The sequence below is a fragment of the Podarcis liolepis genome (genome assembly GCF_965112155.1).
Source record: "Podarcis liolepis genome assembly, chromosome: 4".
NCBI lineage: Eukaryota > Metazoa > Chordata > Lepidosauria > Squamata > Lacertidae > Podarcis > Podarcis liolepis.
The window spans coordinates 74,408,290-74,421,667 of record NC_139558.1 but is presented as its reverse complement, the minus strand read 5'-3'; the positions used below and the strand labels follow the sequence as shown (position 1 = coordinate 74,421,667).

Here is a 13,378-nt window from a genome sequence, read left to right as displayed (position 1 = left end):
CTCCCTTTCCTGCGTTCTCCATAAAAAAGTTATAAACAGCAATTTATTACCTTATTTCAATTCTTATTTTCTAATTCTCATATATTATGCCTCAAATTTTAAGTATTTTTATCAAATGCTTAACTGCTTGATTTAGACATAACATTACTTCAAATTTCATCTTTATCATTCTGCTTATTCTCATATATTTCTCATCCAAATTACTGATGCCATGTTATTTCCTTTCGTGCACTTTCTTAACACTCATACAACTTATAATGTTTTTGTAAATAGTCTTTAAACTTTTTCCATATGTACTGCATTTTAAAGGATGTGATGCTTTAAAAGGTTTATTAATAACCAGTTAGATGCTCAAAGGCTATTTATTGCATCATATTCAGAATCTATAGGTTCAAAATTTTCCGCTTGTCCAAAAGACCTAAAAACAAGAGTGACCTTTCCAGGTTTCCATTCTGGGAGGAAGGCTTACAACACCTTTGCATCTGCCCCCAGAGGCTGTGGTTGTCAGGAACACTGGCAACACTCCAATGAAGAAACCGTGGCATATGAGGAACTGAACATCTGGCTGATTCAGCCGCCATTTCCAAATGTGAAGATTCAGCTGCAGAGTGGCAACTGGAACAGTGGTCGCTAGGGGAAAGCTTATATAAATAGTATAGCTGCCCTGCCATAATTTATTGCATTTTAAGTATATTGCAAGTCAAGCTGAAAACTTTGGTTAGTCAGCAGGGTATATAATCTCTAAATAAATTTTAGTCTGGGAACTGAAGTTTCTGGCAAAGCATTTCCCTTCCTCTTCTGCCTCCTGAGGCAGAAACAGAACACTAGGCATTGGGCATTGCAATGAGCCATTATTCAGGGCAAGGAGATAAAGAAGTCACTCAACACCCCCTGCTGTTGCTAAATAAATTTACCTGTTGAACCTCATCTGGGCTGTAATCCTGTGACTTTGCGTTGGGATATCCAATTGTAGCTGAGGGGTAATGGCCATTGGCTCCCTGGTGTGCTGGCAGATGCACGCCATTCGCATAACGCAGCCCATTAGCTTGAGGAGTGGAGACCCCTTGCAGGGGAACCATGGTGTACTGGCAAGAGGACACCAGCAGCCCTGCACCAGGAAAACCCAGATCTATGCTCTGCTCTGAAATGACAAAAGAATATACATGTTAAAGACTGAACACAGACATAACATGAGCTGCTGCTATAACTATAACTGGAAACACCGTAGACATAGCCATTGGGGAAGAAAGAGAAAACAGGAAAAAACATTCTGAGAACAGTAGAGAATATCTTTGGGCCTTGGTTATGAGTGGGCTTTTTAAGGCCACAGAGCCAATTCAGACAGTTATGTTCATGAAATGACTTTGGGAAGTCAGAATTTAATCACATGCACATGTGAAGTTATTTGAGGACGGATTATTCACGCAACATTTCCTGTGAATAGGAATATCATGAAATTGGGTTGGTTTCCCTTATTATAGCCCATAACCTCCAGTCAAAGTTGTGTGTGTGCCCTTTGTTTCTGAGTTACAGGTACCTTTTGTTCAAGTCACTTACTCTGCTTGGACCAAGCCCTCCAAAGGCAAAATGGAATGAATGCCACAATGATGAGAACGATGGAGCCCAGCACCACCCCTACAATCAAGTATGGCAGATCACTGGAGCGAGCCACCATGGCCCCTGCCCCTAAGAAATTATGGCCACTGTTGGGTGGGGGGTGATGTATCGTAGATACTGTAGATGGTGGGAGGTGACCAGGCACTCCTGCAGATTTGCGAGCTTCAAGAGAAAGAAAATCATAGTTAAGATCTTTACACAGCCTCCATGCCCACCCCAATCTTTCAGCCTCAACATGGTTCTCTCAATGTATTATTATTATTATTATTATTATTATTATTAAATTAAATTTCTATACCATCCTTCACCCAAGGATCACATAAAAATGCATAACATAGTAATAAACAAAATACCCCCCCCCCCCAATTTAAGAAGCCATAGCCTGTTTAAGCAGTCAAAGGCCTGCCAAAAGAGAAATGTTTTTCCTAGCATCTAAAGATATGCAGTGAAGGTGCAAGGCAGCCTCCACATATTGTAGCTTCTTCATAATTTGTTTGGATTCATTGCTCAGCCCATTTTTGCCTCTTGCTCTGCCCAATGCTGGCACTTGGCCGCCATAAGGTGGCTCAGAAGGGAATGGGAGGAAAAAGGTTCTCCACTTCTGACTTACTGCATAATATCCATTTGGGTCACTTTTTTCACCAATGGGGGGCACTTATGCCTAGCCTTCAAATTCTGCAGTTAATGAATGAATATTTATCACCAGAACTCCTTCCTTTCCTTAGTTTCATATTATCTCCCGCGAGTTATCTCCCGCTTGGACTACTGCAATGTGCTCTACATGGGGCTACCTTTGAAGGTGACCCGGAAACTACAAATAATGCAGAATGCGGCAGCTAGACTGGTGACTGGGGGCGGCCGCCGAGACCACATAACACCAGTCTTGAAAGACCTACATTGGCTCCCAGTACGTTTCCGAGCACAATTCAAAGTGTTGGTGTTGACCTTTAAAGCCCTAAACGGCCTCGGTCCAGTATACCTGAAGGAGCGTCTCCACCCCCATCATTCTGCCCGGACGCTGAGGTCCAGCGCCGAGGGCCTTCTGGCGGTTCCCTCATTGCGAGAAGCAAAGCTACAGGGAACCAGGCAGAGGGCCTTCTCGGTAGTGGCGCCCGCCCTGTGGAACGCCCTCCCAACAGATGTCAAAGTGATGAATAACTACCTGACATTTAGAAGACATCTTAAGGCAGCCCTGTTCAGGGAAGCTTTTAATCTGTGATATTTTACTGTATTTTTTGTTTCTATGGAAGCCGCCCAGAGTGGCTGGGGAAACCCAGCCAGATGGGCGGGGTACAAATAATAAATTATTATTATTATTATTATTATTATTATTATTATTATTATTATTATTATTATTATTATTTGCTCTCCTAATCAGTTTCTCACACGTATCACCCATGGATAATATATTTCTAAACTTCCTGATCTCTTCACAAGCTTATTCATATTGCTAAGTGGAGGAGGAGCAACTGAGACACCTGAATATAGCGTTGGACTAGTTACCTTTGGTTTCACACATCATCACATTACTGAATTCACTCTCCCCACCCTCGTTGAAGCACTGCATCTTAATGTCATATGAAGTCTCTGGCTGGAGGTGGCTGATAGAATGCCAGTACCGGTCACCTGAAAAGGAAGCAACATACACACAAGTGTCACTTTCCTTTTATTCACATCTCTATCCCAATGCCATAAACGGATCACTGTATTATCACACAGCAATACAGACATGGGACAGTTAACAGCAAACACAAATTTTCCCCCACACTTGCTGGGAAATGCCTATTATTTCAATTTATATACCACCCTTTATCAAAAGATCCCAGGGTGGTGTACGACTTTAACAACACATTTCAGAGCACCAATAATAATAAAAATCATAAAAATCATAACAATAGACAGCATGATAAAACAATCATAATAACAAGTCATAGATTATTTAATGGTCAAAGGCCTAGTTGAAGAGGAATGCTTTTGCCTGGCGCCTAAAGACATGTAATGAAGGTGCCAGGCAAGCCTCTCTGGGGAGAGCATTCCACAGTTGGGGAGCTACCACATGAAAGGCCCGTCCTTGTGTTGCCACCCTCTGAACCTCTCAGGGAGGGGGACATAGTACTGAAAGGGCTTCTGTATCGCTGTGACTAGTCAGTAGCTGAATCTTCACACCACCCAGCCAAGAGGCCTTTCCTCTCAACGCAAATGATTTGTTTATTTACATCCCTCTGTTGTTCCAAGGAGCTCAATGGCTCCCCATCTCCATTTTATCTTCACAGCAACCCAATGAGTCACCCACACAGCTTCAACTGAGAAGCCCTTTTCATATAAACACTTTGCAGTGGGGTACTCAGAACACTCTTTTTTTTGTCCCAGAGGTTTCCTTGCATAAAGTTGCTCTTTAAAGTTGGAGCGCAACAAATGGCAATTTGGGTTTTACGTAGATTGGCATTTGCTCTGAATTCAGCTTTAAAGAGGGAGTTTTCATGAGGAAAGCTCCAGGGCAAAAAAGGGCACTTGGATATGGAGCTTTAAAGTGCAGACTGTGCCTGGGAAAGGGGCAGAAAAGGTAAGTGTGGATAAGCCCTCAGTAGACTATTTGGGGCAATTAACATTTGGGATCCAACCAGCTGGTGTATCCTTACCTTCTACTGTATCCCTCTTGTAATCACTGTCATTGTCACTGTCAGTTGGTCGATAATAGATGTAAAAACCGTGAATTGGAGTATTGTTATTGCTGGCTGAAATGTACTATAGAAAGGAGCAAAAGGCAGAAATTAACAAAAGAAGAGGAGGAGTTTGGATTTGATATCCCGCTTTATCACTACCCGGAGGAGTCTCAAAGTGGCTAACATTCTCCTTTCCCTTTCTCCCCCACAAGAAACACTTTGTGAGGTGAGTGGGGCTAAGAGACTTCAGAGAAGTGTGACTAGGCCAAGGTCACCCAGCAGCTACATGTGGAGGAGCAGGGAATAAAACCCAGTTCACCAGATTGTGAGTCCACTGCTCTTAACCACTACACCACAAAAATGTTGGTGTTCATTGCAGAGGCAGAGAATAAGGCAGGACTGGGCAGACTTCTGGATTGTGGGATTTATTTCAGTGTGTATTGGAACACCAAGATCTGACAACGGCAAAATAATGGTAATGAGTGGAGCCAGGTGCAAAATGTATTTGTGAAGGCTTTTTAAGGAATAGGGCATTACGCAGCTTCAGTATTGCAATCCTCAGTAAAGCTGAACCCAAGGCTTAAATATTTTGCACAAGTTACACTTTGATGTTCTCTCTCATCATATGATGAACTATATATCTTGTTCTTTCAGTCCTGAACACTGTTATTTGGCAGGTGAGGAAAAGAGATTAAAAAATCCATTATGATAGCATAGGATATGATAGCACTATAATTATCACTGTGATAGAACTCCTACTTTCACCAAAAAGAGAGTTATGGCCCTAGGGACAAGTTGCTGGGTATGTCGTCTCTCTAGTAGAAGATAGGGGGGGGGGTATCCAGCAATTTGTGCCTACAACCAATTGCTGTTTTGTTTGGTTAAAGCAGGAGTTCTCAAAACTGTAGGGCAGATACATGGTCTTAAAGCAGGCCACTATTTCTCACTGTCAATCTTCAGCTCACTACTACATATGACCATAGATACATCAAGCCCAGTACAGTCAATACGAATCGGCAGTATATCACTAGCAGTTTTATTTCCTAGCTCTGCGATTTGAAATCATTAGTGGATGATGTCAGGGATTTACCCAGAGACTGTCATATACGCATGCAAACTACCAGGCAAGTGTTCTACCATTAAGCTACATAAAAAGGGGACCTCTTTCTACTCTTCCCCTTTTCTATGTAGCCATCATTTGCCTACTCATTCCTTCTTCCTGCTGTTGTGTTCATATTAACCACTCAGAAACCATTGTTTGCAATGGATTTTCCCACAGGCAGGAAAATAGAGATGATTTGGGGCTGATGCATGAGACTTTACTAGCAATAAGCAGTTTGATAACTTTTTTAAACATTTTTAACACTGACTATTCACAGGCATAGGATATTGCAGTAGGAGAACAGGAGAAATAATGGGAAACTTTCCCACAATCGCTACAAACTGGGGCGAAATGTACAAGCTATAAAGAAAGGCACATATTTGTGTTTCAGATAGTGCATTGTCTATTTTTCTTTAACTAAAGGAGACTGTAGAAGTTTGAGAACCTCTGTTTCAAAATGAATGCCAATATTAAAGCTATATGTGGACTTTGCAGAGGCTGGAAAGTGCTACATGTGATGGGTGGGTATATATGAGAGCAATAATACTGCTCATTTGTGGAACTTTTAACTGAAATGCAATGAACACAAATGATCTAAGCCACAAAGTCAATAAAGTCAAATGTGTGCTTGAGTGTTGAAACACAGAACAGTGACACTCTAAGTGTCCAGCACAATAGAGTAGAAGAAGGGAAGCAACAGAGAAACTTAAGGTGGTGATAATTAAAATTTAGCACTAGTTAGTATCAGCACTGTTAACAGGAATAATGTTGTAAGAAATCCTGTGCAATTTTACTGAGCACATTTTGCTACAGATGAAAAAAAATCCTGTCCTATCTTTTGAATTCTAGTTCCAGCTCCTGCCTCCCCTACTTACCATCCACTTCAGCATGATGGTGGTCTCATTGATGGCATCCGTGAAGGTGATGTATGGCCCTGTGACAGGGCGCTCATATACACGGTTGCTGTAGCCTGATACCACATGTGGTTTAGATGGAGCACTTGGCTCGCTCTCCCCCAGTATGTTCAATGCTCGCACTCGAAATTTGTAGGATGTGCCTAGAATATGGAATGGAGAAACAATGAAGGAGAAAAGTGAGCAGACCTCTGACCTTGGTATTTTCCTTGTTCATCGCTTCCTGAAAACTCAAGACGTTCCACATTAGCAGGTGGCAAAATGACATACTTCAGAGCTGGTGTTTCCTGACCTTATGAACTAAGAAACAAAATAGCAGCAAAAGTCTAATCTTGCTGCCCCAGACAATGACTGCTTTTTAAAAGGTTCAGGTGTTTTTTTAACCTGGTCTGAATGGTCAAGAGATCACATTTGCTACCTTACTTCAGATGCACAGAAGAGACTGAGTGCTAATGTACATGCTACATGCCAACAAGTGTAAAGAACAGTTGATCTGTGGCTTTTGTCTTTGCATGAAAAGCTGCTTTAGGGTGGAAGTTTGGAGAAATGGATACAAGGACACACACAATTAACCATTTTTCTTCCTGCCATTTCTTCAAAATTGTATTTGTGAGGGTAAACAAAGGCTTGAAATCTTTCAGTGAGGGAAGATACTAGGGACGTGGGTGACTTTGTAGAGCCATAAAACTGTAGACTTGGGCATGGGCGTAGCCAGGCTTTATGTTAGGGGGGAAGAACCTCAGTTAGTTATTTCGTATTGATTTACTTGGTTTGGGGGGAGGCAGCTGCCCCTCCCTGCCCTTCTTTGGCTACCCCATGGACTAGGGATGGATCCCTTGGTTAATCTAGGACTCTTGCAACTACAGCATCTCTGTGGACACTGCCCCCCCCCCCCCCCGCAGCTTCAACGTAAATACCTCCAGCAGTGAGCCCACCATCTGCTGAGGCAATCTGTTCCACTTGAAGTGGGGAAACAGCAAGCAGGGAAAGGGTTATGCTTCCGCTCACATGCACACACATGTTTCTGTTCCTAACTGACCCATCTGCGGTAGCTTTCCATGTGAAAAAAGAGAATTGTTGGGCTGCCATTAGATACATTTGCAGGTAATATGTAGTTTTGCATGGATACAGTGATTCAAAGCTTTTGGTCTCCGCAGAATAATTTCAGGATTAAAGAAAGCATCTGCAGAATTTCACATTTCTCCGGAAATGGACCATGAATTACTAGCCAACTCTGAAATGACCTTTTCTCTTTGGCGTGGGTAATGGTTTCTGTGGCAGCAGGCAAGATATGAAGTCACTATTAAGTCTTTCCAAGGACCATAGGAAGCCTATATGCTGGGAATAGAAGATCTCCTACCTTTCTCTAGTCCTGCAATTTCCACAGAGAGACGAGAAGGGTGGATGTCACTTGTGGCCAGCACCCAGTCCCCCATCTTCTTCAGTTTCTTATATTCTACTCGGAATGACTGAATGGGGAAGCCTCCATTTCCACGGGGGATCCAAGTCACATAGACAGATGTCTCAGATGCCATTGAGATGGTGGGGCGATCTGGAGCCTCGGGAGCTGTAAGGAAAAGAAGAATAACAATAGCAGAGATACAACCAGTTTTAGATTGGGAAAGCTGGGCTGTAGTGAACTTTCCTTGCAAGATGAAATAGTGTGCTAGGGAGAGGTAGAAGACAAGTGGAGAGGGGGAGAGAAAAGGTGTTCTTGCTACCATGGTATATTTTTTTTAATATTGTAAACCACCCTATGATCCTTGGATGAAGGGCAGTATATAAATTTAATAAATAGTAATAATAAAGGTGCACACACGGACTAGTTGGACTCGGTAAAAAGTGTCCTCTTGAAACTGCCTATTTTTTCAAGGCTCCTCCCACCGCAACAATCATAATCAAATCACTATTTGTTGAAGTGTTGCATGGAGCAGGCTTGTTTTCTCCTGCTCTGGAGAGCAGGACCTGAACCAATGGCTTCAAGATAACAAGGAAGGAGATTCTGACTAAACATCAGGAAGAACTTTCTGACAGTAAGAACTGTTTGACAGTGGAACAGACTCCCTTGGAAGGTGGTGGACTCTCCTTCCTTAGAGGCTTCTAAGCAGAGGGTGGATGACCATCAGTCATTGATGCTTTAGTTCAGATTCCTGGATTACAGGGGATTGTACTAGATGACCCTCAGGGTCTCTTCCAACTCCATGATTCTACAATTCTATGATTCGCTCACTATCATATTACTAGACCGTTTGCCTGATAGGTGCTTGTTGCCAGTAAAACAGACTTTGAAGAGCAACATGGCCTAATAAGGACTGGACAGAAGCAGCAGAGATAAGCAAACTCCCTTCCTGTTGCTTGTGCCAGGCTTGTCTTTTTCTCATTCACACCACCATCTTTCCCAGCTCTTCTCCCCCAAGAATAATCAGACTTCTAGAGCCAAAAACCCTTTCTGCTGCAAGTCTGAAAATGGCCTTACGGGACAGGCGCGTATTGTCGGATTGGTTGCTGCTCCGAGAGCTGGTGCCAGGGTCATCCTTCTGAATCTGCTGCTCTTTGCTGGCTATGATATCTGGTTTGGGCCGACGTCCTAAGCAAGACAAAAATAGAAAAGATGGCATGCGATAAACTTTTAGTGTCTTATTGCTCTGAATGATAAACTTCACCAACATTCTGTGGCGGCATACATTCCATGGATGTAACTGTGTCTTATTAACATTATTATTATTATTATTATTATTAAAAGCAAATTTCTAAATGACAAAGCCTTCAGCATCAGGACAAGGAGAGAATTAAAACTCATGGGAAAGTACTACATCTTTACCGGTCCTGAAGGTCACCATTGCTGTCTGCCCCTCTCCAGCACAGTTGTAGGCAGACATCTCCACCTCATACAAACTTCCTGGGTCCAGTTTTATTAGAGTCAGATGATGCTGGTTGGCAGGGACATCCCTGACTGTCCAGCTGTCTGAAGAATTCATTACCTGTTGAAGGACAAGGAACAAGCACACCTATGAGTGGATTCAATTGCCTTCACCTTATTATGGATAAAAGGGCTATTGAGCATTTTTAGCCAAAGCAAGATCTAAATAAACTTGTTGCTGGCATCTGTCTGTCTTGAGAGACAATAGAGTGCAGGGATGAAGTCAAACTGCTGTGCTAGCAGCACCAAAGTGAACTCCCCAGGGCACAAGCAAGTACGGAGGTCCTGGGCTGTCCAGATGACAAGACCCCTGCTCTCTCAGCCTTGCTGATGTGGTCCAAAGGAAAGCAGAGCAATATGCTTGGCACCAGGAGTTGTCGGAAGGAGGCGTACAAGGCGCCACCCAACCGTGTTAGGGACTCCACTCTGGATTTTTGTTCGGTCTACTCCTTAACCATTTTCTCCCAAAGATATCCCGCAAGGCAGCAGAGGTTTAGGATCAGAGTTTTTCTTCTCTTAGATGGGCTACTTTTCCAGGCTGGTAAGCCCCATCTGCTCCTCACTACAGCACAAGCAGAAATGAAGCCTAAGGAAACGCAACTGAAACAAGTGCATTATTGCTTCATTTTTTAACCCACCTCTCCTTTCCTCCCCTTCCTTTATGTTTTCCCCAGTGTAAATTTTAGATTGGCTTGTATTCTGCAAAGTGTCATGCATATTGACAAGAGCAGTTTGGATTTGAGTAGTAATGACAACAGCAAGGATGCTATGACAAGTAAATTCTAAGAAGCATTAAGCTATTTTGCAGCATGATCTTATTAAATTGATGCCACTCAGAGGAACCCCTTTACAATTCCATGTTGTAGCAGAAAGTCCTGCTGATAGCAATTGAGAATTATAAAATAAATTTGTTTAAACATGTGTGCTGCATATATAAAATAATCACTGGCAAACTGGTATGAGATAACATAGGAATAAAGTAACACAGGAAGCTGCCTGTTATCTAGCTCATAACGGTTTACACTGGTTGGCAATGGCTCTCTCCTACCAGGAGATTCTGGGAACTACAGAACCTGGAACCTTTTGCATGCAATACAAGTACTTGATTACTGAACTACAGGCCTTCTATCTGAGTAGAAGAAGATGAAGATTATTAGCTATTTCCCAGTCCAAAAATATCCATATGACAATGAAAGAAAGCCCCGTGCCTGGGGGGGGAAAAATAAACCCCCCCTTTATCCCCCCCCCCAATCTAGGTGCGTCCTATGGGCCGGTGCGTCCTATAGGGCAAAAAATACGGTACCCCCTTTGTCTGGAGCAGATTGGGGGGGCACAGGGGACTGGAAAAGGATGAGGAATCACTGGAAACTATCATCCTCACATTCCACTGGTGAAAGGCACTTATAGGCTACAGTGCCTTCTTTGAATTGGAAACAACCCTACAATTTTGTCCTAAAAAAGAAAACAGAACATCCTATTTTGCCTCCAATAGGAAAAGGAGACCATGCCATATTTATCACAGATAGTTGCAGACAAACCTGCAATCTGAAATGAGCAGAACTACTTGTCTACTGGCAAATGACTGAATTCTGGTATTTGATACCCACTGCTACTAATTGCCTCAATCAATTGACATATGAGGTAGGTACCACTTCTCCATTCACCACTATTCCTATCTCCCAAGGGCTATGTAATCACAGTGTTATAATTTGTGCTGTGGATGTATTGAACAAAGCTGCACAGGATTATCGAGTTTTCAGTGCTATCTTTAGTTAAAAGATTTCTAAGCAGTCCAGGTTATTTAGTTAGCACATGTAGTACACACGGGCACTCCATAAACTGGATGGTATCCAATGCAGAATACATCCACTGAAATAAATTAACATTACTTAGTCCTCTCCATTGTTTTCCATAAGTCATATGTGAGTATGACTTAGCTGGATAAAACTCTCTGAAATGCACTTACACCTCAAGTAAACACATGTCGGAATAGATTTATTGAAATGAGCTACGATATAATCATGTTTATTCAGAATTTGGCTAAACCCAGCTTCTCCCTTACATAAAGCCCATTTCAGGGTGTCTGTCTGGTTACCAGCCAGGCAAATGAAAGTGATAGCAGGGTTAACAAGAACACTTTCCTTCTGTAAAGACCTTTAAGATACAAGAAAGAATCTCCAGCTGAGAATTTGCTCTGTGCTGGAAACATATTAGTCCTAAGTGCAGTGACCCATGGTGACTCCCTCTGACCCAAGAGCCTTCCAGGTGAAGCGACTGAAAAACGAGAGACCACAATGAACAAAGCAAGGAAGGTACATGCAGCAAGCTAAGATACCATGATGGTCTGGAATCATTACTTGACTGGAATCTGTCTTATGGTAAGGATAAGTTCATCAAAAGAGGAGGGATGGTAGTGGGAGAGGGAAGAAATGCCCCAGACTAAGTAAAGTATATTCATAATACCAGGGTTATGTACATCCTGGGTTTGCTCCTGTTCACTGATACATACATCTCTGCAGTTCTCTCTCCCATGCTGATCGCAAACTTGCACCAAAGCACCCACTTCCTTATGCCTGTTCCTTATGCTGCTATCACTCACTGAAATTCAGAGACCACACACAGGACATATATCCTGTCCATCCAAAAGATGGGCTGCTGCTACCTAAACTGGCAAGAAAAGCTATACAGAGCTTTCCAGAGAAACTGTAATTCAGCATCATTATCAGAAATCAGTTAAAAAGGAATGTGCTAACCTTGCGATGTTTTACAACATAGTAAAGGACTGGGGCTTTGCCATCATGCCGTGGTTTCCACAACAGCTCATATGAATCCGTTTTAGTAGTCCGGGGAGAGCTAAGGATGACTGGGGCCTCAGCTGGAGACACCAACTCTTTGGTAGTACATTGAACAGGCACGGATGGTGTCGTGGGTTTGGGTCTTAGGAAGTTTGCTTTGTCTTTCAGCATTTTTTCACTGTTGCTAAGCAGGGTAGGTGACAAGGCAGACTGAGGTGAATCAGCAACAGAACCTTGCTGTGGCTTCAGAGTTGTTCCTAGAAGGCAAGAGAGATGTTTTGAACAAATGCTGGAGCACTAACACATGTCTTAAAACTGATACCCACTTACTCCCAACTATCAGGGAAAGGTGAATGTGTGTGTGTGTGTGTGTGTGTGTGTGTATCTAGCTTATTAGGGTTTTCTTAGCAATGCAATAGAATAACACCCATCAAGTTGGCTAAGTTTCCATTCCTGCATTGTGTCTCCCACGGCTATAAACTACTACATGAGTCTTCAGTTGGCTTTACGCTTCTTCCTTTTAACTTAACAAGCCTAACTTTTCCATAGGCTTTTGGCTTCTTTAGAAGATAGAAAGTCTGCTTTAGGTAGCCAGAGGGGAAGTTCTAAGCACCTGGGATCTTGGTGCACTAGGCATCAGCCTACTCTTGTCTACACAAAATCCAAATGCTGTCTCAGTGACACCAATGAGAGCATCTTGGCTATGAGCCCTGGAAGACCTGCTCCCTGCCTTGCAGGCCTTTTCCCACTTGGCCTGGGAGGGTGGGGCCCAGACTGACTCCAGCTACAAAAGCTCTTGGGCTGGGGCACTGTTTAGGGGGGTTTATTTTGGGAGGAATTGTTGCTGTTGGTTTTTTGTATTTTTGTTTTAGATCTTCTTGTAATTTCTGTGGAAACTGTTCAGTTTGGTTCTGTCTGTTTAATTTTTTTATTGTTTATGTTGTAGTTTTATATTTGTTCAGGCTGTAACCCGCCTTGAGCATGGTTTGAACTGTGGAAGAGTGGCATTCAAATAAAGTTATGTATGTATGTATGTGTGTGTGTATGTATGCATGTTAACTATTCATTCATTAAATTCCGGGTACATCCGACTCTGTCCCTTTACAAATTATGTTCTAGTTGGAGAATTTTAATTTGTGCAGTTTTATTTTGGCAGAGAATGGGATTTCTAATGAATAAACAATAGAGAAAGAGTGGTGTCAGAAAAGAGACAGCTGTCATGTTTGTCACAATCACCTATTTTATCACTTCAGCCCTGAATTTTTACAAATATTTTGTCATTTTGATTTTTGTAAGCTGCTTTTAGTGTTGCTATTGCAGCTGAAGTGTGGAGGGTAATTCAGACACTTAATATACCTATGTAAATG

The 13,378-nt window shown here is 42.5% G+C and overlaps 1 protein-coding gene across 5 annotated transcripts in view; it reads right to left on the bottom strand.

The window, feature by feature from the left end:
* Positions 1-13,378, bottom strand: part of BOC (BOC cell adhesion associated, oncogene regulated) — a 128,986-nt gene that overhangs the window by 3,157 nt on the left and 112,451 nt on the right. For all 5 annotated transcript variants that reach the window (XM_083500886.1, XM_083500889.1, XM_083500887.1 and 2 more), the window contains 9 exons: positions 11,970-12,268; positions 9,118-9,277; positions 8,773-8,883; positions 7,657-7,863; positions 6,258-6,439; positions 4,257-4,362; positions 3,121-3,243; positions 1,558-1,779; positions 915-1,141 (listed from right to left, as the gene is read on the bottom strand). In XM_083500886.1, coding sequence (XP_083357012.1) covers positions 915-1,141; positions 1,558-1,779; positions 3,121-3,243; positions 4,257-4,362; positions 6,258-6,439; positions 7,657-7,863; positions 8,773-8,883; positions 9,118-9,277; positions 11,970-12,268 — 1,637 coding nt within the window. The remainder of the gene's footprint in view (positions 1-914; positions 1,142-1,557; positions 1,780-3,120; positions 3,244-4,256; positions 4,363-6,257; positions 6,440-7,656; positions 7,864-8,772; positions 8,884-9,117; positions 9,278-11,969; positions 12,269-13,378) is intronic.